Source organism: Uranotaenia lowii, chromosome 2, assembly GCF_029784155.1.
Source record: "Uranotaenia lowii strain MFRU-FL chromosome 2, ASM2978415v1, whole genome shotgun sequence".
NCBI classification, from domain to species: domain Eukaryota; kingdom Metazoa; phylum Arthropoda; class Insecta; order Diptera; family Culicidae; genus Uranotaenia; species Uranotaenia lowii.
Window position 1 is genome coordinate 36,322,648 of NC_073692.1, and position 26,241 is coordinate 36,348,888.

The following is a 26,241-nucleotide window of genomic DNA, read 5'->3' on the forward strand; positions in this document are numbered from 1 at the left end:
AATAAAGTTCGAAGAATTGAATTGTCGTAAGAGTTTTGTATCAAAAATTCAAAAATATCAAATCTCGTCTGGTAATACATAGTGAGATAATTGCTCTAACTGTAATAGAAAGTTGGAAGAAAATATATTTTTGGTCTAAAAAGTTATAATTGAAGACGCAAGCGCTTGGGTGTGTGGTCAAATTTGATATTAAAATAGCATTAAAAATGATCTCATATATGTACGTCAATGTCGAGTAAACTAAATTTCTGATAGCAATAAATACAAAAGTTGTGCTGAAGATTAAAAGAATGGACCACTTTTGTTTTTAATGCTTAATTGTGTAGGAAGCTTCAGAAGGTATGAAAAAGTTGCGGATTTTTTTTTTTGTTATACAGACCCCGTTCGATTTTGGCAACACGCCCGTATATTTTGTGTTGCCAAAATCGAATGTTGCCAAAATCGAATGGTTTTTTTTTTCTCGTCTTGTTTTTCAGTCATTTTTACAAAACAACTATAATTATTATCAAAAACTTTGTTTTTAGTAAATTTCCGTCGATTTGCAGTCATATTTTTTATTTTTTCATCATGTTTTTGGTGCATTTAGCACTTTCTTGTTTTTTTTTGTGATGTTTGTTTTCTTTTGTTATATTTGCTGTTTTTGTCATCCTTCATCATTTTTAAATTATTGTTTGTAATGTCCAGTCTTTTGTTTGAATTAGTTTTTTAACTTTTTGAATTTTTCATCTTTTTTGTTATTTTTGAATACTTTATAAAATTTTTAAAAATCTTTTGTGTTTATTGTTGCATTTTATCACCATTTCCAAACATAAAAACGTATTCATGGTTTTTGTCTGAACTAAATTGGTCTTGTTATAACGAAAACTAAAAGGGAATGTTGTTGCCAAAATCGAATGTGGCCAAAATTGAATGTTACCAAAAACGAACGGGGTCTGTATTGGTTTATTGTCTATTTTTTTTTTTGAGATAATTAAAAAAAATCAGACCTAATTAATAACGAATAACTTCCTGCACTCAATCTACAATGTATGGTAGCAAAATCATAAGAAAGCAAAATCATATTGAAATAAATTAACAATTTAAAAATAGTTTGTTCATCTTTGATGAGGGATAATTTTCATAAGACTGAAATTACCCTTTCCAAATAAAGTCAGATATGTTTTTTCGAATAATAATTAGACTATTGAACTGGAAATTGTTTACCCATCCCAAAAAAAAAAATTGGATGGTCAACTAATAACTTTTTTTTTTGCTATGATACTAAAACATGATCAAACGCCAAAAAAAAACACACAAAAAACAAGATTGAACCAAAAACAATAAGGCAAAACAAGGCTTACATGATAAAACCTGGAAAATGAAAAACAACAAGTTTCAAAATACATTATGAAACAACAAAATAGAACATTATCAAAACATATCAAATTTGATTAAACAAAAAAAAAACAAAAATGTTTGATATAAAATTAATTACACGAAACAAGATAAAACAATTTACAACCAAAATAAAACAAGTAAATCAAGGTGAAACATAATTAAACCTGAAAAGTTGAAAGATAACAAACATAATTAGATAAACAAAGAAAAACCAAAAACTCAGAAATTAAAATTACAACAAAAAGCGATAAAGTAAGACAAAACATGGAAAAAATAAATAAGACAAACTTGAAAAAAAATTAATTTAAAAAAAAGTATTAAACATATCAAAACAACACAAACCATAATAAAAACACAACAAACAGAACAAAAATTTCATTATCATGTTTTCCGGTGAGTTATAGGCAAACTCTCAGAAGCTATTCCGAATAAAAAAAAAATAATGGAACAATCAAAAACTTGTTTTTCATTACATTACATCATATATCATTACATTACATTACATTACATTACATTACATTACATTACATTACATTACATTACATTACATTACATTACATTACATTACATTACATTACATTACATTACATTACATTACATTACATTACATTACATTACATTACATTACATTACATTACATTACATTACATTACATTACATTACATTACATTACATTACATTACATTACATTACATTACATTACATTACATTACATTACATTACATTACATTACATTACATTACATTACATTACATTACATTACATTACATAACATTACATTACATACATTACATTAGATTACATTACATTACATTACATTACATTACATTACATTACATTACATTACATTACATTACATTACATTACATTACATTACATTACATTACATTACATTACATTACATTACATTACATTACATTACATTACATTACATTACATTACATTACATTACATTACATTACATTACATTACATTACATTACATTACATTACATTACATTACATTACATTACATTACATTACATTACATTACATTACATTACATTACATTACATTACATTACATTACATTACATTACATTACATTACATTACATTACATTACATTACATTACATTACATTACATTACATTACATTACATTACATTACATTACATTACATTACATTACATTACATTACATTACATTACATTACATTACATTACATTACATTACATTACATTACATTACATTACATTACATTACATTACATTACATTACATTACATTACATTACATTACATTACATTACATTACATTACATTACATTACATTACATTACATTACATTACATTACATTACATTACGTTACATTACGTTACATTACATTACGTTACATTATGTTACATTATGTTACATTTAATTACATTAAAATATATTACATGACATTACATTTCACATCTTTCTGAAACTCTCGATGATTTCCGATAAAACTGCCAGAAACTTTTGAAAGAATCTTTAACTTTTTTCAAAAAATAAAATTTGCGAGTTTCTTCCAAAGTTCGGTTTAAAAAAAATGGTTTTAACACGTGAAATTTTTCATCTGAAATTTGATTTTTCTAAAATTATCTTCTTTCATTTGAACAGCATAACGTTTGGTTCTAGTTCTATGCATTTTTTTATGAATTGTAGAAGGATCTTTATTAAGATATGGTGAAATTCCAGTGCTGCCAAAATTGCTTTTTTTTTTAAAGTCCTCCCAATACAGACACATTGTGTATCAAAATGGAATTTTGACGTGATTAATTAACTCCCGAATAATTACCTAACAATCGTTTGAAATATTTCCCATTCAAACTTGCTTCAAGTGTCATCAAATTTAAAGCTCGTCATAGGGTATCGCTGGATTTCGCAATCCATCCACCCACACCCTCCGAGAGAGCTCATTACAGCACCGACACCGGGGGAATGACAAATTTCCAGCCATTACAATGGAACACCTCGTGATGCTGCCGCTTAAAAATGGTTAAATGCTTGTCCCAGAGCCGATCCCATCCATTTGTAGGATAGCAGATGTGCTGCTTTGCGAGGGCACAGTGAGTTTTGGAGGGAATATTTCAAAATAGAAATTTCCTTAACGTTTGACTTTGTCGTTAAAAGATTGACTCTTTTGTTTGAGCGATAAATGTATTTGAAAGGGAGAAATCGTTAATCCTAAAGTTAGATTATCCCACTATGCTGGATCCCCAAGATTAGACTGGGAAAAGGAAGCTCTATGTGAGCCGATGTAGACATACCCGATTTCCTCTTCTTCACAGCTTAAACCAGGCAGCGGAGATCGTTTATCATTAATTTATGCTAATCACGCTCCGGCATAGACACTCCAGAGGTATCCGAGCCGGGCTCAAAAAGCCAGATAGAGAGACTAACTTTCTGAACAGCATCAAGTGCCGCCCGCCTCACGTCGCTCAATTGCTGCAAAAAAAAAACAGAGAGTAAAAAAACAGACGATAAGATGTAGCGAAATGATTGCCATTATCTAGCGAGCGACGCGACGGGTTCTATTAACGTCCCTTCCCCCGGGGGAGCGATATCCAAGCAAAGGGTCTCGCTCTTGTGGGAGTTGGAGCATGGGTATGAGGGAAAAGGTTAAATATGAAGGATTGTCAGTTTAACCCTTTCCTTCCCACGAGGTTTTTCACGTTTTAAAAATAGAAATATTGCTTTACAGCTGAAGTTCTAGAACAAAAGATGCATAATTTAAGCCTACTTTAATGATCCATTTGATAAATTTGGGTTTTGAGGTGGATCATATGTGCTCCATTGGAAGATAACAACACATAGGGTGCAAATGAAAAACAGAAAATAATTGCAAAAAAACATGGAATTTCATCACTTCATTGATCACAAACTAAAACGATCCTATTTGATAAAAAACTTCTTTGGTATACGCATCCCTCGAAAGTCTATTTATTGAAATATTTGACATTTTCATTTTTGCCTTGAACAATGGCCGCCATGACACTTTGCGCAAGGAAAACAAAACATGCCGTTTTTCGAGAACATCACGAACTTTTACAAATATTTCGAGACATGTGGTCATTTCAGCAGATGAAATAACTACCCTGAAGCTATTTTTTGTTGACGAAATGATTTTCATGAGTTTTGATAAGAAGCTTCACAAGAAGAAAAGTACGTTTTGTTCCCAGTGTATCACCAGTGATCCACTTTACTTACTCAAAAATTCATATGTTTTAGTTGAAATCTAAGTAAACCATCATTTGATTCTGCTTGCATAAGCAACCTTCTTCACGTCAGTATTTTTATTTGAAGGAAATTTTGAAAACTTATCAAGTTATTCAACAATAAATGACGACTTGATTTAAATTCGAAAAAAATCCGACTTTTTTGCAGTTTTTGATCAGCCAAGAAAAACCTAGCGAACCGATTTTCTTCAAATTTTGTGCAATGTTTCTTCACTCATATCTACACCTTCGGTGAAAAAATGGTGTTGATCCAACGCGCCCAGTTCAAATGCGAGCTGTGCAAAGTTGTGGATCACCTGTGCTACCATGGGAAGGAAAGGGTTAATATTTGCGCCCTCGTGCAAACAAGTCTTCTGTCAGGAGAAAGTTAGGTACTAAACGGGTGCTGCTGCTGATGCTCGACTAGAGAGTGTTTTGTCACTGTTGTGGGCACTGTGCCCTTGGAAATTAAACTTTCACTTTGAATATGGAATTTTCTTCTGCTAACATCGAAGATTTGATATTTTTTAAATTTTCAGCTAATGTAATTGCTCTTAGCTTTTTAGCACATATAAAATGATAAAAGAAAAACATAAAGTTATTTTGATTTTCTGTTGGAATTTTAGCAACTAAAATTGCTTATCAATAGCACTTTTTGAAGATTGTCATAATAAAGTCTTTTACACCAAAAATCATCAACTTCCCAAGTCCAAGTTTGTCGAGAAAAAAAAATCTGTGTTTTAGCGAAAAATAGTTCTGACCTTCGGTGATTTAATCAAAAATTCAGTGATGGTTTTCTGTAATGCTGAAAAGTCATGAAAATTTTGGTTTTTTTATATGTCATCAAACAAAATAATCATTTTTTTTCCAAATGAATATTACAATCAGAAAAATACTTTTTAGAATGCCATAAGATTATCTTTTGAAGTGGCGCCATAAGAAAAGTCATTGAAATTCATAAGATTGTCTTACGACGCGAATGAATTCTGAGATGAACATCTACTTCAATGAGAGGTTTCCGCTTTTCATAAGAGGCTCTTATGGAAACAGGCAAATGCACGCATAATAATAAAAATTCAAGATATTTGATGTTTCCACGTTATTTTTTGGCAAATTTGTTTGATACAATATCATGTATCATTTGATCAAATATAATGAGCACATTCATCGTCTAACGAAGCACTTCTCGTGAAGTTTTAAGTGTTCGTGCTTCTTCGTGCTCGTGAATCAGTTTTCATAAAAATCGTCTTCCAGTTGTTTGAGTTGTGTCCCATTTCTAGTTGATTTTGTATGGGAGCCCCCCTTCAATAAAAAGTGAGATTCTTGAAACTATTATACAATCCATCTTTGGCCCGAAAAACCCTCGGATACCAAATTTCACTTCATTCCGACCGTCCGTTTATACGTGATGGTGTTCCCAAGAAAACGTCTCTATTTTTATATATAGGATATCAAAATAATTTTCTATGCATAATTTTGTCCATATGTTTGATGAATTCTCGGGTTATGCCAAAAAATGTATGGAAGCCCTCCTTCCACATTCCTATATCGTCAATCCTATGCTCCTACAGTAAGAAATGAATGGTTTCAAATAATTATAAAAATATTTCTCGAATTGAAATACCCTCCCATGCCAAATTTGGTTCCATTTGCTTGGTTAGCTGGTTAGCCGAGTTATACAGAAACATGGTAGAGAGTCCCATTTACCTTTTCTATTTTTGCATTGGAGGGAGGTGTAAGTACTTATTATTCATAGAATTATTTCTTGTACTCAAATAACCTTTGATGCCAAATTCGGGTTAGTTTGCTCAATTAATTTTCGAGTTATGCTAAATTTTAATGGAAGTCCCCTTTCCCATCCCTAATTCCCCGCTGAAAGAATGGAGGGGCTTCAATTTATCATACAGTCATTTCTCGTATTAAAATACCCTCCCATGTCAAATTTTGTTCCATTTGCTCGATAAGTTCTCGATGTATCTAGAAAAATTCAGAAATTCATTTTTATATATACTAGCTGACCTAGTGTGCTTTGCTACACCTTACCAACATTAATGAGATTGGTAATAATTTATATTTAACTCTGCATTTATTTGCACAACGTTTAAAATTCAATTTCAAAATCCTTAAGATGTTCCTTCAAAATGAAACTGCAACTATTTTTGTATTTTTAAAACTTAATTAAAATTGTTTTTTCATCATTGTTTTTCATACTTTTATGAGTCCGGACTTCCTTGCTTTATAAGTTTATTATTTATATGAATATTTAAAATATATGGAATCTTCCCTCTCAATGTAGAGAGGGTCTTAGATTATTATAGAAACATTTTTCGTAATAATATAACGCCACGGGCCATATTTGGCTCCATTTACCCTACCATGCCAAATTTGGTCTCATTTTATCGATTAATTATCGAATTAGTATAAAAATGTAAGGAGTCTCAAACCATCAGAAAAACATATGTTGTTTACAAATACGATCCTATGCCATATATGGTTCCATTCTCGATAAGTTATCAAGTTATTCGAAAAATGCATGACGCTCTCCCCACTTTATATTTCCCTTCTGGCAGTAGAAGGGGGTCTCAAACCATCAAAGAAACATTTCCTATACACAAATATGCTCCCAGAAAAATTTGGTTCCAATTTCTCGATTAGTTATCATAATATTAGAATCCTCCCCCTCCCTTCCCACTTTTTATTGTTCCACTGAATGGAGAGAGAGCTCTTAAACCACCGGAGAAACTTTTCTTGTGCTCAAATATCCTCTCATGCCAAACTTGGTTTCGTTTGCTTTTACTAATTCTCGAGTTATGCTATTGAATTTGTATTGGGACCCCTCCCTTCTAGCTATGTCCTATTTGGAAAGAAGGATAGGTCTCAAATTATCATAGAAACATTCCCTGCATTCAAATATACTCCCACGCCAAATTCTGTTCCATTTGCCCGAATGCATGATTGTTCCCATATCATATTTGGCCTTATTTGTTCGATAAGTTCTTGGTTTAGGCAAACAATTGTATGGGAGCTCCCCTCTTTCTTAACTTTCTCCTCAATTGAAGGAAACAGGAGTCTCATAAGCATATAACCATTTCAAATATTCATAGAAACATTCCTCGTACTCAAATACCCTCCCAAGCCAAATTTGGTTCGATTTGATGGATAAGTTCTCGAGTGATGTGAAAAATTGTATGGAAGTACCCTCCCCCGTTTAAATTTTCCCTCTGGATGAACGGAGGGTTTTCACGATATCATAGAAACATTTATGATATTCAAATACCTTCCCACACTTAAATTCGTTCCATTTGATTGAGTAAATTTCCAGTTATGATGAAAATTTTTAAGGAGCCCCTTCCCCAATTTTTTTTCACTGGAAAGAGGGAGGGATACCAAATATTCATAGAACAATTTCTCGTACCCGAATACCCTTCCAAGTCAAATTTGGTTCCATTTAAAAAAAAAACGAACACACACATATAGGATCTCAGTGAAACTTCATATTTCTTGGAAGATATCTAATTTTTACTTAACTCTAAGGCGTACATTTTTTCAAGGATTTTATGGCTAGCATCTTACAAATGCTAAAACCACCAACCAACAGAAAGAGTACTGTGTATGCCGTGACCGAGATTCGATCTCATTTCCTCTAGCTTAGAAGACTTGAACGCTATCCTCTAGGCCACGATCGGCGGCTTTGCTCGAATAGTTCCCAAGTTATGCTATAAAACAAGGTATAGAAGCCCCTCTCTGGGGTCATTGAAATTTGGTACCATTAGCTCAATTAGTTCTCAAGTGATGCAAAAAATTGTAAGGTAGCCCAACTTCTCCTTTCTACCTTCTCACTGGAAGGAAAGAGGAGTTCCAAATATTCATGGTATTCTTTACATAGTATTCCGTCTCATGACATAACTTGACGAACACAATTGATGGTAAGATTCCTTGACTTCAAATCAATGCCAAATTTTATTTTATTTGCATGATCAGTTTTCGTGCTATGCAGACATTTCTCTTTAATTTAAGGGACCCCCTCCCTCCTTCGAATGAATCACCCACCTGCCAAGTTTCAACTGAAGTTTCCGAGTCTATATGAAACAGACAGACAGACAGACAGACAGACAGACAGACAGAATGAAATCCACTTTTATATATAAGGCGGATCAGAGGGGTGCAATTGCCTAAATGATAGTTTCTAGAAAACGCGCTTCAAAGTTGTGAAGGTGCTCAATTTTTCATATATTTTAAAATTTCGAGCAGTTTTAATTCAATCAAAAAAGTGTCCAAAAAACTTATAAAAAATTCGAGTTTTGCACTACATGTACAATGAAACATGATAAATTGTTAGATATACTTAACTCAAAGTTGTTGATTTTGGGACTGGCACCCCTCTGATCCTGGGGGTGTGATATACAGATAGATAAGAAATTATCCATATATTGAGGTTAGGTTTTTTTTCGATCGGGAATGATATATAGCGATTTTAATTTGGCTTTGTTCGGTCATGGATGACGATCAAATAACGGTGGTTTTTGAAAAACCCGAAATAATTTTTTTCCATTTTTCTCTGGGATTAAGTAGGTTTTTTCTTCCCAAACCTGAGATTTTAATTTTGGAAATATGTACCTACCTACAAAATTTAAAAAATATGTGAAATCTGTTAATATATCAGAAACTCTGAGATTTGTGACACAGATTCTGTGATGAAAGTTTGCTCAAAATTATGTGAAATTATAATTTTTTCTGTGATTTCAGCAACCTTGCATCAGTCCTAGCGTTTTTTTTAAAATGAGTCAATCAATACATGATGTCAGCGGTCTCAAATCCAATAAAAACCTTTGGCGTTCATATCTTATGCCAATGACGCTGAAACAGCGGGAACTCATGATTGGTGTAAAGGCTGAATTTTGGGTGTAACGGTTTTTTTCTAGGATCTTATGACCTAAAACCCAGATGCCCAAATATGGGCACCTAAATCAATTGGCGGACTGAAGCTACTTGAGTCAGTTCAGAGGCGTAAGTAAGGATAGTTTTAAGCGTAGTTTAAGTAACCAGTCTTTAAGATATTGAGTTATCGAAGACCGTGAACAATAAATAAATAAAACAAATTTATTTGTATATTGAGTGGTGTTACGTCATCGATTTCACCACTTTACCACTTATCCAAATAACTTTTTAGATTTCACTAATCACTAATTACTAATCGTACTTCCATAGCCAGTACATATGCCTGAGTCCCAAAGAATAATAAAAATGTCATATTATTCTTCTTGTCTTTGTTCATGTCTTTAATTATTTTAACATAAAAACATTAAAATGATCAAAAACACAAGGTGGTCGGGCCTACCATGGAGCAGAGAACGCAGAGCCATCCGGAACACAGAAACAAGAAGAAACGTGTACCACCAGTACCATACGTTTCAAATGGGGCAATATCGTTTGAAGAATGCTAGTGCTAAGATAAATGCTCCTTGATGAAATAACCCTGCGTTATGTGAAGAAAATCCGCCAATCACTAGGACCATTTTAGAAGGGCTGGAAATGATTTATTTTGACACAGAATCCCTAAACCTTAGATTAAAAGCGTTTTGAAGAATTTAATGTTATATATAAAAGGATTCCTAATTTTAAATTTTTATTCTCATTGTTAAACTGTTGAAGATTTCAGTGGACAGTCATTTCTGGTCATCGACCAAGGAGAAAGCGCCTTTACTCGCTCTTGAAAACAAAAAAGAGAAATGGAAAATATCAGTAGATCATGAAACCTTTCGAGGTCTGTTTAGAGCTCGAAAGGTTTTTTTTATAAAATTTATTCCCCCCTCACATTTATTCTGTATGAAAAATGTACAAAAAAAAGAAAAATAATCCTGGAAATTTACTTGTGGGTTAAATTGAAAAAAAGGGATAAAAATGTTTTTTAAAATTTTTAATAGATTTCAATGACATGGGGATGACACATCTTACCTATAGGCCAATATCAGATTTTGAGCCTTTGACCTACCGCTAATGATAGGTTTTGAATCTCATAAACCAGGCAACCTGAACTCCAGACCATTATCATAATATCATGATTCATGATAAATTTCGCCCAACTCTTTGAGCTTTGCCTATAGCTTAGTAATCATTTTCACACTTAATTTGGCGTATGTGTTTTTCTACCGATTGCATTCAGAAACACATCATAGCAAGCAACGTCTCAATGATCGACGAAATTTTACCCCTTTAATTTTGCCTTTCTTTTCCATTCCTTCATTTTTTTCTGCTTATTACTCATCACATAAGAACCAATCAATTGGATATAATTAATTGGAATAGTGAACTGATTCTTGAATCACAACCGAATACACACTATTGAAAACCATTTAACACAAAAAGCATTTCACTGCCGGGGAAGCAAATCTCAGCTATTCCGCTCTTCCCAATATGCTCTTCCGTTTATACGTGGTTGATACATACTTAAGACAATTTTTATGATGCTTGCGGGAGTGAAAATATTCAACTTGAAAAAATTATTCGAAGTGGTCAAATTCACAAAAATAACCATTATTCACTATCACTATAGTATTAACTAGAGATGTACCGAATATTCGGTCGGCCGAATACCGCCGAAAAACCGTTAAGCCGAATATTCGGCTCACCGAATAGTTGAGCTAAGTATTCGGCCGAATAGGCCGAATAGGCCGAATATCTACTACAGACTTAGTCATTTTTTCAAATGACTGGATAATTTATAAAATATTCAAAAGTAATGTTGTAAAAGCTACTCAATAATTAAACACTTTCGGATTCAGCAAATCATCTAAGGTGTATCCGCGTATTTTTCACTGTAGATCGTACGGGAGAATGCTGACAAGTATCGATTTATACTTTGATTATAGTTTATTCCAGATTTTCTGGATATTTCAGGCTTGATCATAATCCAGTAACGATTCCAGATAAGTCAAATCTGGCCGGCATGTCCAGATATTGTTTAAACATCCCGAATTTTGACAAAATATTCTCTAAATCAAATAAAAAATTCAATTTTTTCTTAATATTCTTTTAGATCTTGTGTTCAATGACGAGAGGATGTTTCAAAAATTTCAAAATAAACATAAATTTAGCCCTTTTTAATATTTTTTTTTTTTCAAAAATCGATCCTAATGCCTGACTGTGTTGATTCGTGTGGTTGAAAGTATGGTATGCTTAAGGTTAAAATCATCATTCTTTTCAACAACTATTTACCTTTATCTTCAAATTGCTATCTATTTGGGGATAAACGCCCTAGAAGCGACTAATTATCTGATGTCTTTTCAGTTATTGGCGACATTTTAAAAATCAGAAAGACCCCTACTTAAAAAATATCCTGTATCTAATACATCATCCTATAATATTATCTGGTTGAAGATAATCGACTTAAAAAAAATGAGTGGCATTAATATGATAGAAATTGAGAGCATTAAAATAATCACTAATTTTTTTTCATTAAAAACTCAATAGAATATTCGTTTGGCCGAATAGTTAAAAAGGTCAATATTCGGTATTCGGCCGTTCGCCGAATACCACTATTCGGTACATCTCTAGTATTAACATTATAAGGCAGCACAAAATAGAGTCTACAAGAATGCTTCGCTGGAGAAAAACAACAGCAGAACTCGGATACAAACGGTGCAAAAGATGCCATTCGCACTTGTGAACACTATTGGTCACTTACTTTCCCTCTTCGCAGCTGGGTTTTGAGATCACCTAAACTGCGGACCAACCGGATTTTACTACAACAAGAAATTTCTGGTAATAACTTTTTATTTCTTCCGAAAATTTAAACGCAAAAAATGCACGCGCAGAAAACACGACCGCATTCAACCAAGGCTAACTTAGTTCTCCTTATCTAAATAACTTTTCAGATTTCAATTTAAATTCACATCTAAAGTTACTTTAAAATAATTAACCCATCGTTACCTGCAGTAAATAAAAAAAAGTGGTAGGGGAGATAAGGGCATAACGAGCACCCAGGGCATAAAAAGCACTGCATTTTTCTACAAGTACGTATTTTCGTAAACAAATTTTCATGAGGATTTATTTTGTACTACCTTTAGTATTAATTTTTCACCAAAACAAGAAATATCCTTCTCATCTTTACAGAAATATTAAATAATATCCAGCTAGGTTCTCAAGTGACGAAAATATTATAATTTTTGAACACCACCAAATATGCTTTTATGACCTTTAAATCATCTTGATCTGAAATGTACGCACTGCAACATGATCTACACATTGTTTCTCAATTTTCAACATCATAAAGTTTTTGATTTTTTCACTTTAATCAGTTTTAAAACGCTTTTTTACCTTAATTTGTTCACTAGAGGCGAACAGAGCACTATCAATGAAGGCATAATGAGCATTTTCTGCCGGGGAATCCAGCAGCTTGGCTTGTTTGATCTGACGATTAAGCCTATTGGTAAGGTGTCGGAGAGGTAATCAGTAGACTTCGATTCCTGTTTGAGGGGATTTTTTTTTTCACATACCATTATCCTAAATGAATTTTGGATAAATTTTTAGAAAGTATCCGTTCATCCCTAGTCGTGACAAAAATAGGTCATTAAAAAATATTAATTCATTTAGACAACTGGCGTATGTCGTAGAAAAATATTTAAAAAAATTACACCTAAATTTATTTGGAACACACTCATCTGCATTGAAACTTCAAGAACCTTAACATTGGACGTTCGAAACGAGTTAAAAATAAACATGGGCTAAAATTGCTGCCAAGCCATTTCCTTTCACTTCACGTTCAATGAGTTCTTTACATGTTCACTGCGGTGTTAAGTGAACCAATGTTAACAACTCCACATGGATGATTCATCATCCTCCATAACTGCAAAAGTGTCCGAAAAAAAGTCATGCCTCAATAAATTATTCTTAAATTTAATTCCGAATATTTAATTAGTTGGTATACGTTGACTATCTGAGGAACTGCTTAGTTCAGCGACTCGCTGAATTTGGATCAGCTTCGAAATTCTCACCGGCGCGACTCTACCTTGAACCATGGAGTGCCCTCGGTGTGAACTCACTTAAGCCACTATTGTGGATGGGTGGGTGTTATCTTTGGCTGCGTTATCCACATGGTTAAAAAAGCTAGATGCATAAACAAAACCGGCACATACTTGGTAACTACACGGTCAACCGGCTCGCGATCGTCACCATTAACTCGAGCATCTCGAGAAGCTGTGAGGATTGACAAAACTTGGAACAAGATTTGGGGTTTTTGGGGGTGAGCCAACCGAGGCTCAGGGGGTTGGTTGTGATCTTTCGTTGAAGCGTATCTTCAAGTGGTTTCTTTCGCGCTTTCGGAGTTGCTGCTGCTGCTGCTGCTGATGAATGCGCATGGTGGGTCGAAAATTTTCGGTCCAATGCCGCGGCCGAACTCAAGCGCGTCGAAGATCAAGTTCAATGTGGCTTCTTAAATAATATCGGCCGGCGGCGTTTAAATTTGGCCTCTTCAATGCAAGTCGCTTTCTGATACGAACAAGAAGGTGACGAGTTTCGGTGTCGTTTTATTTTTGACCCAATAATGCTGTCTCGCTGCTATCGTACTATTTGTGGTACCGTGGTAGGTGAAACATTTGTGCTCAGTCGGCTTCCGGTAGAAAATGATCACCACGCCACGTCTAGAGGTGAGGGAAGTCACCTGGGAGAATTAGCCGGTAGTTGACATTAGCGGTAGAAATTAGAATTTGACACGCAACTCATTAAAAATTTCTAACTAAAAAAAAAAACTTCCGCATGGGATCGGAGGGTCTTAATGATCTTCCAGTCAGAAGTGACCAGCAGTTGCGCCCTAAGGTCATTCCATCCCATCGGACAAATCTGTCGTCGTCGTTGGTTCAGTTAATTTGTTGTACACAGACTTCAATCTGCTTCGATTCACCGCGTAAAAACGGCAAGTCCGGGTGCTGATTTCACCGGGAGATTACTTCTTGGAGGGTGACGTTTTTATGACTGGGTGTGTGCCAGCGCGAGTAGCCAAAAAGGAGTAATTACCCGTCGTCGTCGTCCGCGTCGTTTTAATCTCAAGACAAGACTTCCGATTGATTCGAACGGAACCTTCGGCCACTTGGAGCTTTCGATGGTTTTTTTCTCGCCTCTTCTCAGTTCTCTGTCACAGCACAGTGCCCTCCAAAAATCGCGTTCTAATAGCTTTTAGATCGAACCCCATGATTTCCTCCTTAATTTGTTAATGATGATTGCCGAAATTCTCCATGATCATTAGGGGAGGCTAGGTTAGGTTTTTTTTCTTACTCTTGAGCAGTTACCGAAAATGGTTACTTAATAGGTGCTAATCCGCAAACAAGTACTGGCAAGGTTGAAGCATCTCTACGGGGGTTTGAGTTTGAGGAAGCAATTAGAATTTCCAAAATGACACACGAGTTACCGGTTGATATCAGAGGAAACCATCATCGTTTATTTTCGAGTACCACAGGTTGATTTTGTGAGGAACCAAATATTTGAATAGTTGGTTGATTGGAAATTCCACGAAATGTTGTTCCGTAGAATTGTTAGCTTTGGGAAGCATAAAGCTAAATTGTACTGGAAATATTGATCAGTCTCCAGTCTTCAGTCTCCATCCAAGTAATTCAAGTAATGAAGAAATGTCTTAGTACATTTTTGTATTTAGAACAGATTTTTTTCTATTTTGGTTTCAGATAACTTTTGTGAATTTAAGTTTTGTATGTCAAAACGAAGCTATGAGCTATCAAAATGTCTTAAGCTTTCATCAATTCTGTTCTTAAACACTGTGATTATTCAACAGGCAATGTACTGAGAGTTCTTTATTTCAACTTAACAAAAAACAGAATTCAATTTTCCTTCACCACAAAAAAATATGATTTACAAGTCTGTACAACAGGGAGGAGGAAACTATTCGGTGAGCCGTTGTATCTTTTTTGAAAATTTCGTCATATTTACGTCTTATGTTCACTCTTTTTCTGATAGGTATCTCATGTTTTACTTTTACTTTCAATCACCTTCAAAAATTGGTTAATTTTCTGGTACGAAGGTGTACCAAAAGAAGCCCAGAACATAAGATTTGAATTTGATTTTATTCATTCAACTATTATTGAATATAGTTAAAAACGCTAACTTGATTACTGTGAACAATCCATTGAGGAAATCCTAAGACGTAAAGCATTCACTTTTAGCCACATTTACAGCACACGTCTTTACATGCTCGAAGAAATACCACTTACATTCTAATCGACAGTCACTTTCAGTGACAGATGGTTGAACTATTCTGTTCATTTAAAATTCAACCTGCCTGTAGGTATATTGTTGTAATGAGTATGAATAATTAAAATAGTTACTCGATGAATAATAAAACGTCCGGTTTGCTTTTTTTTCAAAGCTTTTGTTAATACGTAATTTTAAAATTGTTGCACTTCTCTTTGAGGGTCTCAGAGCCAAAGGGGTATAAGTGCACAAAAGCTGATTTCAAGAAAACACACTTCAAAGTTTTCGTTTTGCGCGTTTTCCATTTTTTTCCCCATTTGAGTGGAAAAGTGAGCTTCATCAAAACCCGTAAACAAAATAAAACATTGCATCTTCTCCAAGCTAAAAGATGAAATTCTCCACAACCGGCTTAACACGTTCGTCGCCATGGGACCCATATTAGGGTGACGAGTGAATTTCCTGTGAGGCCCTGTCACATTCAAAACGTGTGACGCTCTTTTACTCATGTTAGCCGCTCAGTTAAGCCACACGTTGCAAAGCTGGAAGCTCTCCTTCTTTATTCTGACCCTTCGAGAATTTATTTGGGCCCGGCTAGCCTGAAAATAATTATCAAAATGAGCATGGGGACTAACACGTTCGTCGCGGTAAAAAATCATAACACGTTCACTTACAACGATGTCAGGATTTTGGAAAAAGTAAGCGATGACAACAGAAGGTAAACTGCGGAAACGCTGCATATAAAACTGAGAGGAGAGAAGGCATTCAACATACAGAGAGACGCAATAGAAATTTACACGATATAGGTAGGTGTATCATCAACGTGCTAGTAAAGATTCTGAGAGAGACCCCACAATTTAACACCTTCGTCGCCACGTTCAATTTGGTTGTTTTACTTTTCGGCAGTGTTGCCACATCTAAATCTGTACCACTCATCGTAAAAATCTTTTTCATCTGTACCGAAAACTCAAAAATCTGTACCGAAGGAAAAAAAAGTTCTGCATTCAATGTGTTGATATGTGAAGATTATATTTCCTTATTTTCATCATAAAAAAGATGGATACTTTATTGTACATAGTACAGTTTTTTAGTTAAACATTTTTTGTGAAACTCATATAATCATTTTTATTTTCTCTCTTTAAAAAACAGGCATTCAAAAATATTTTTCATAACAAACACTACCTAATGTTCAAGATGTTCATACATAGTTTTATTAAAACGATTATTGAGCGTCATATTTAAAACGACATTTTCCGATCTGCCGTTTAATCTTAAATAACTTTTCGTTCTAAGGATAGCGTCCAATGTCAACACTCAGACGATTACGAACTTTGGTTTTATTGACATTTACTTGGTAGAAAATGCACTTAACCACTGCTGACGATTAGGAACAGATATTTAATTATTTGTAGCAAATTTGGAAATCTAATTGTTCCATCGTATGTTTCCAAGTAAGAACATCCTATCGTCAGAATAATAAAGTCAAACTATTGACTTATTTTCTATAAAGTTTTCAATAAACTAGCAAATGTAGAAACTTTTTTCAGTTTTTAAAAGTCAAAAATCTGTTCAAATCTGTACCAAATTTTGATAATCTGTCATCATCATCAGAAAAGAGCTCGATAATCTGTACCTGTCTAGAGAAATCTGTATCTGTGGCATCCATGCTTGCCAGGCACCAAGAAATTCTTGGAGCGAGAAAGATATGAGGGAGAACTACAGGATTTTTTTTTAAACGAACACACACATATAGGATCTCAGTGAAACTTCATGTTTCTTTGAAGAGATCTAAATTCTACTTAAGACTAAGGCGTACATCTTTCAGTGATATAATGACTAGCATTTTACTAATGCTAATACCACCAACCCACAGAAAGAGTACTATGTAGATATGCCGTGACCGAGACTCGATCTCATGACCTCTGGCTTAGAAGACTTTAACTCTATCCACGGTCGGCGGCTATAGGATTTGTAACCAGTAATGTCAACTTTCTAGATTTTGTCTGGATGTTCCAGATTTTTTGGACTTTTGTTAGTCAAAATTAGTAATTTTCGTTTCAAAATGGCAGGGGATGATTTGAATTAGCAATTGAAAAGTGAGGAATGTCACGAAGATGGTTGTAAAACAGGAAGTTAAGCATAGGACGTAGTACTGCCGACAGCACCACAATGCACTGTGGTCCAAAAGGGCTGAAAGTGGAACTTTTTTCGTAGCGCTTCTGTCTTTTATCTTATCTCTTAAGTGTCTTAAGAGTATTTGCTTCTTCAAACATGCTTCATAACTTAAAAGCATCGAAAATAAGACAAAGTCCACTATAAAAAATTGAAAATTCCGACTATGTTATTTCAATAGATAGAGCTTTACTTTATACGACAAAGTTGTATAATACGTAAAGATATGAAACTATGTTAAATACATCAAAACTCTGTTTCTTTTCAGAGCAGAGTTATAAAGGTTTTATTTTGAAAGTTATTTAAAAGTTAGTTTTTTAAATATAACTATAGTTAGATGAGAATTTACATGATTAAAATGTTCTGAACATTTGTTGGGACATTTAAATCACACGTTTTGCACAAGACTTCAACATTCTACGACGTTTCCTAGCCAACTTATTGCGACTTTAAGTTTGATTTTTACTCAACTTCACGAGCGTTTATTGCAAAAACGTGTAAGTGATTTTTTTAAACTGATAAACCACATTGAAGCTTGAACTAAGTGCAACAAATTGGTGTTATTGTCATTTGTCTCCACGAGCTTATATTTGAGCTCAACAAGCATATATTTGATGTGTTTTACGTGTTTCCATACAAAAATTATTTTCAACCGCCTTCTGCCTTCGTTTTGCGTAGCCTGGAAATCAGTTTTTCCATTTTGGTATGGAAATACGTAAAACAGTTTTCTTAAATTTCTGATAATTTTTAAAATCATTTGGATTTTTTCTCATGTTTTTGGTGCATTTTGCACTATTTTTGTTTTGTTTATAATCTTTGTTTTTTTTGTCACTTTTGCTGTTTTTGACATTTTTCATCATTTTTAAGTTGATTTTGTCATTTTTTGTCTTTTGTTTGTATTTGTTTTTGATTTTTTTTAAAGTTTTTCATCTTTTTGTAGTTTTTAAGTACTTTATTAATTTTTAAAAAAACTTTTGTTTTTGTTGTTATACACTATAACAATTTCTGAACGTAAAAACGTATTTTTGGTGTTTGTCTAAATCATGGGTGGCCAAACCATGGCCCGCGGGCCACATGTGGCCCGCGACCAACTTTTTGTGGCCTGCGACCAACTTTTTGTGGCCCACGAAGCCCTTTTTGGAAAAAGCATGTTCTAAGATTGAAACTTTTTTTTTTTTAATTTTATCGTTTTCTTGGTCTGCATATGTCTTTTGGATAAATATATCTGAATCCACACTAATTACTAAAGATCTGAAAATCTCTTTGAATTGATATGATCTGAAGGGGTAAAATCAAAGTTGGTTGATAAAATATTTTTGGGTAAAAGCGTATGAAAATTAATTTCGAGAAAACACGCTTTTCAATTGTTGTGTTTGGCCATATATATCAATTTTTCGAACATTTTCTTTTGAACGAAAAAGTATACGAGAATAATTTTTAAAATCTGAAAAAATCGATTAACATAATTTGAAACATTAAGAATCTTTTGGCACGATTTTCACAAATTTGAAAATTGACCGTAACTGAATAAAAAAACAATTCTATTTAAAATTTCTAAATAACCAAAATTGTACGGTTTTGACACATTGCATTGTCTGTTAATTTCATCTCACATGTTTCAATGTTTTCCGATTAGGTTTTGGTGACTACTACAAATCATTGGTATGAACAGCATACAAGCGGACTCTAGTTTTTATATTCAGGATTATGGGTAGCCTCAGAAAGATAGTAAGATCATTTGAAATCGTTTAAAAATCGTAAAAGAAATCACCGAATCATATCAACATCGTTATTAAAACTATACTTTTACAACAACCATTCGTAACTTGAATTCTATTTTAACACCTTGTACAACCATCAAAATTTCATAACTTTTTCAATTTGTATTAAATATCGAAAGTTTGTTCTGCAAATTTTCTCAATTTGTTATTTTTTGCTAAGCTTTTACAGAAAAAGGTATACATATGTCTACATGAAAATTAAACCAAATCCAAATATAAGTTAATGGGCAGCGGGCTCTGTACATAAATAATGTAAAACTAGACAGAATATCCATTTGGGTAGTAGAATTTAACTGGAAATGATTTCGAACTGACATATCTCTCAGAAGAACGACTTTTTTTGGCAATATTTTTACTTAAAAATTGGTGCGATGATTACAAAACAAACAAGTTTGTATTCATTCTGTTTATAAAAGGCTTTCCCAATAAACTTGAAAATTTGAAAACAGTTGAATTAAGTTGAGGTTTAGATCCGTTCTTTGATCATCAATACATTATAATTTCGTTGAACCAATTATTCTTCAAAATGTCAAAAACTTGTGAACGTTACTTTTTTTAAACAATTTCTTTCAGCGGTTTTAATATTTCAATTTGTCTATCAATTTTTTCTGAAGAGAATGGTGAACTTGAAAACTTAGGAAAATGGGCGGTAATTTTTTATTTCTGGAGAACCTAAAATTGACGTAATGTCCATTAAAGTCACGCGATTTAACGTTTCTTGAATGAACAAACCGAGGAGTTTTTAAATCCCTTGAAAAAGTTGACATGCATACATGAGTTGGGAAGGATAATTCATTTCGTATTGCGTAATATTTCTATTATTTTTCAAATGGAGCAAAAATTTAAAAAAATATGCAAGTAACGAAAATGGCTTATTGATATAAATAAATCTATATGTACTCTATGTGAACTAGGCAAATGTTTTTTTAACGCGTTTTCAAAAAAAAAATGTTATTATTTGTTGTTTTTTCTTTACTCCGGAACAATTTTTTTTGGCCCGCCAACCAATCTCATATCTAAAATTTGGCCCGCCTGTTAAAATTGTTGGCCACCCATGGTCTAAATTATATTGGTCCTGTTATAGAGAAAACTAAAAGGTACCGTCAACTGGGGCAACATGCAACAAATTTCAACTTCAAAGGCTTCTAAAATCTTGATGCTTACAAATAATCATACCTCTTGTACATCAAAAGTTTTAAGGTTGATGGGACACCAAATTGACGTAGTCTGAAAAATTATTGGGTTTACCAGTTATTTTTAAATTTACAAAAACATGCGATTTTCACCCTACTAAGAAAAAGGGGTAAGTTGCAACAAACTCTGTAATTAATGAAAAATCAAATGAAAACGTTTGAAAATTTATTGTTTTGGATACATTTGTGATGTCATGACGCATAAAGCACCAATTGCATTAATTTTTGGTTTTGTTCTATTGAATTTTACATTCTTCCTGTCAAAAATGTTTTTAAAAAAGGGTGTTAATCTGCTGCATACATTAAGGGGTAAAAAATACTACAAAATTTCAATTATCTTAAATCATGTAAATAAATCGTAGAATGGATGAAATTTTAATGTTAACAAACGCATAATTCAACACAATCATATCCCATCATATGGATACGCGATTTATGAGATTTAGTTTTGATTTAAATTTTGTTGCATTTTGCCCCAGACGGCTAACTGAATTATAAAAATATTTATTTAAAAAAATTTGGAGATTGTCCGAAAAATATTTGTACACCAACAGTGTTGGTATAGGATTATGAAGGCAGTATAAAGTTTGTAGGTGATATCATTAAGCCAATCCGTCATACGAGGCAAAGTTTTACACGGCATCGAAAAATGTAAAAAATTGTACATCTATTGCTCGATTTCTTAAATTTTTTATGATAATCAAATGTTGCATTTAACCCTGCTTTTGCATGATGCCCCGTTTGACGGTACTTACTTTGTGATTTCAATGTATACAACAAAATTTTGTATTCCTTATTTAAATTTTAATCAGTTTTTTTTATTGATCAAACAATATAATCCTGTAATGAAGAATTGAACACTCAAACATATAAAGTTATAATTGTAATCATCAAAAATAAGCTTTTTTAGCCTTTATGAACAGAAATAAATTTAAAAAAAAATTATAAGTTATGTGAAAGATAAATTATATTTTATTTCTGACTTGAATCACTTGAATATAAATTAAGTAATTTTTCTTTTTGTAGAAAAAACCAATCATCAAATATGTTTTTTAAATAATTTCTGTTAAATCAAAATTGGATATCGATTTTTTTTTCAAATTACTGATTAGATTTGAAATTTATTTTAGAACTGGTTTTCAACTTTTTTTTTCTTTAAATCTATTTTTATATTTTATGCTTTCAATTTTTTTTGCACTGATTCTTACGTCCGAAGTTTTAAATTCTGGTTTTATTCGAAATTTTAATTCGTATTCTTTTTTTTGGTGTTCGGTAAATATTCCCCCCTTATTCTGCGACGCGTGTGAGGTGAAGATAGTCGAATCACCCTAGTCACCCGATTCCAGTAGTCGCTTTAGGTGAGAAACGTCTTTTAGAATGAACTTTTTGAGTTCTTATCCTAATCTAGTAGTCAGCTGAGCATGCACCTCTGTCACATCGGCTTCGGGAAAAAGGTGACAAGACTCACGTTACTCCGACTCGACTCGACTATCGTCACCTCACGCGCAGCGCAGAATAAGGGGGTTCATTTTTAATGTGTAAACTATACTGCTTTTAATTTATTTTTCAACAAATTTCTTAAAAACAGTTAACTAATGACTTACCAGAAAATGCATCGATTTGAAACTTTGATTCTGATTGATTTTAAATCGTATTAGTAAAATTTAATATTTTAACGAGTTTATGTGATGAGCGTTTGTAAGAAAATAGTTTTTAAAATCAGTTAACTTACTCATTATGCATTTATGAAATTGTGCTTATTCTAGCAAAATTTGAATTTCGAAACCCCCCTCATGGACAGGTCCTTCGCACGGGCCTTCTGAATTCAAACATTTTTCAATGGATTTAAAAAAAAATATACCGAAGAATGTTTTGGACTGAATATAAGTTCTAAGTATTATCTCAATTGGATAACTTACAGGTAAGAAAATGTACCAAGATGAACACAGAAGATTAGATTCGATTTTATTGATTCAACTATTATTGAATATAGTTAAAACATGCCAACGAATTTACTGCAAACGTTCCATTCCAGAGCATATTTACCACACATTGAGGAAATCCTAAGACGTCAAGCATTCACTTTTAGCTACATGCTGTACGTCTTTACATGTACCATTTACATTCCCATCGACAGTCACTGGCACTTTCAGTGACGGATGGATGAACAATCATGTTCATTTTTTTTTTTTTTATTTAATTCAGTACTCAGCACATACAATGGCTATCTGTACTTTAGCTAACTTTTACAAAAAAAAAAAAACTTATCTTATCTAATTTTTAATAAAACAAACTTATCTAAATTTCATCATACAATGTAGCTTCCCTAAGAAATTGTATCACATTTTCATGGTTTCCATTATTTTTCAAGCTATCCATACTTATTTTGTATTTGTTTCTCAAATGTAAAAAAAGATTGGCAGTCGTTGAACACGTGAAAAATAGTTAAGGGGCATTGACATTCTAAACACTGTGGTTTTGTTGTACGTTCTAAAAGGTATGTATGCGTTAATTTACAATGACCAATCCGTAGTCTAGTTAGTATAACAGAATCTTTTCTAGAAAATCGGTTTACGCCTTTCCATTCACTGACAGTTTTCTGAATCATCCACAGCTTGTTATTTTCCATGGTGTTCCATTTTTGATTCCAATCTACCCATACTAGATTTTTAATAACAGATGTTATATCGTGTAAACATGAAGCATACCATGTGATAGAATCATGTCTCGTTGATTTCGCTAGTTCATCAGCTTCTTCGTTCCCAATGATCCCTACATGACTAGGAATCCACATGAATTTGAATTCTTTAGCTGGAGTTTTCCTCATAAGGGTTTGGATTTGTTGAACTAAAGGGTTTTCACTGAAAGGATTTTGGAGAGCGTGAATTGAACTTAAAGAGTCTGATAGAATCAAAAATTGATAATGTTCGTCCTTATCGATAGCCATTTCGACCGCACTTCTCAATGCTAACATTTCTGCTGAGAATATCGACGTCATTGATGAAACTCTTTTTTTGATATTATTCAATCCATCAAACACTGCAAATCCAGCAGTATTGTCAGCTTTGGATCCGTCAGTGTAAAACAACTTAAAATTCTTATATTTGTTCTTAGTGTGTCTGAATTTCGATATGTACATTTCTTTAGAGGTTTCATCCTTTCTTAGAACTTCCAAACTGAGGTCAAACGATACGTTAGATTTGATCCACGGAGGAATTTCGTGGAAACCCCTGTTCATAGGTTCATGGTACATGACTTGGTATTTTTTAAAACATTCCACACATCGATTACAGAAATCATTAGACGATCCAGATAAGTTTTTCCTCAAAGTTTCAGACAAAATTTTGTACAAAGGGTGGCGAGGTAGAGAGCAAATTTTAAATCCAACTTTCATGGTCAATAAATCACGTCGATAGTTTAGAGGGAGTAATCCTGATTCAACATATAAACTTTCAATGGGACTCGTACGAAATGCACCTGTTGATAATCTTATTCCTTTATGGTGTATTACATCCAGTTGTTTCAGGAGTCTTTCATTGGCCGTACTGTACACTACCGATCCATAATCAATTTTTGATAAGATCAAGGATTTTGTTAATGTAAGCAGTGTTTTCCTATCAGAGCCCCACGAGGTGTGAGACAATGTCTTTAGAATCCTAGTAGAGTTATCAGCATTTTTCTTCAGATTTCTAACATGAGTGTCCCACTTCAGTTTCCGGTCAAAGAAGATACCAAGGAATTTATGACATTCTACGACTTCAATAGCTGTTCCATTAAAATAAAGTTCTGGATTCGTTCGACAATCGGATCGTCTGCAGAAGTGAATCATTTTCGTTTTATTAGCCGAAAAACGAAAACCTGTGGATTTACTCCATTCTTGAAGCTTTTCGAGTACGGTCTGTAATTTTTCCTGGATAGCACTCAGAGATTTTCCATTTGCATAGGCCACCATATCATCAGCGAATTTCAAACTTTTGACATTTACAGGGAAATTTTTACTAACTGAGTTCATCGCTATTAGGAAAAGTGTGACACTTAATACTGAACCTTGTGGAAGGCCATTCTCCTGGATCAAAAACCTGGATGAGGAATTTCCAATTTGAACTTTAAACAATCTTTTTTCGAGGAAATTTCGTATAAAGTAGAGCATGTTTCCTTTGACTCCTAGTTGTGAAAGAATTTCAATGATTCGTGCTCTCCACGTCATGTCGTATGCTTTTTCGAGATCGAAAAAAATACAAACTAGATGTTCCTTATTGTAAAAAGCATTTTGTACATCAGACTCTAATGTCAAAAGATTATCTAAGGTATTACGGTACCTACGAAATCCTGATTGTGTATTATCTATCAAGTTGTTAGATTCAAGATACCATAACAGACGACGGTTAACAATTTTTTCCATTAGTTTGCAGAGACATGAGGTCAGAGATATGGGTCTATAACTGGATGGATTTAATGGATTTTTCCCGGTTTTTAAAATAGCTATTATAATTGATTCCCTCCATTTATCTGGGAATACTCTATCGTGCCACACAGCGTTTAGAATTTCTAAAAGATAAAACATTCCGTCTGGTGGCATATTTTGAAGCATATGATAGTGGATTTCATCAGTACCAACTGATGAACCTTTGCATGTCGCCAATGACATTTTTAACTCTACCATAGTGAAAGGGGCATTAAGTTCGCTAACTGCAGGTTCATCATATATTATAGTGTCAATTGAAAACCGATCTTTTTTCAATTTAAACTCTGGGTCATAGTTTTCAGAGCTTGAGATGAAAGAAAAGTGTATTGCCAATTCATCTGCAATTTCAACTGGATTCGTGATAAGGATGTTATTGACTTTCAGGGATGATATGATATTTTCCTTTGTTCGACCTTGGATACTCCGAATTTTGTTCCAAACTGTTTTATTAGGAGTAGAAATGGATATTGATGAAACATATTCTTTCCAACAATTAGAGGAAGCTTGTCTGATAAGTTTTCTGGATTTAGCTTTTGCAAGCTTATATTCGATTTCTGATTCAGTTGTCATGCATCTATTGAATCTGCGTAAGGCTTTTTTCCGGTTTTTAATGCTCTGAGCAATTTCAGAACTCCACCACGGTGGTTTGAATCGTTTAATTTTGTTAGAAGACTTAGGAATGGATTCCAAAGCAGCATTAACTACAGAAAGTGTGAAGTGTTCAACTCTTGTCAAGGTATCCGATGGTTTTTGTTCATTGATATTTATCGTAACTAGATTTTGGAAACTTTCCCAATCAGCAGAATCGGTTATCCATCGAGGTCGTTTCGAAATGTTGAC

The 26,241-nt window shown here is 33.4% G+C and overlaps 2 protein-coding genes across 7 annotated transcripts in view; one reads left to right on the forward strand and one right to left on the reverse strand.

Annotated features, from left to right (window-relative positions):
- LOC129745337 (integumentary mucin C.1-like) overlaps nt 1-26,241 on the forward strand; it is a 142,034-nt gene that overhangs the window by 23,792 nt on the left and 92,001 nt on the right. The window lies entirely within an intron of this gene.
- LOC129741286 (uncharacterized) overlaps nt 1-26,241 on the reverse strand; it is a 51,476-nt gene that overhangs the window by 23,090 nt on the left and 2,145 nt on the right. The window contains exon 2 of the mRNA XM_055733011.1: nt 14,095-14,255. Within this exon, the coding sequence (XP_055588986.1) occupies nt 14,095-14,255 (161 nt within the window). The remainder of the gene's footprint in view (nt 1-14,094; nt 14,256-26,241) is intronic.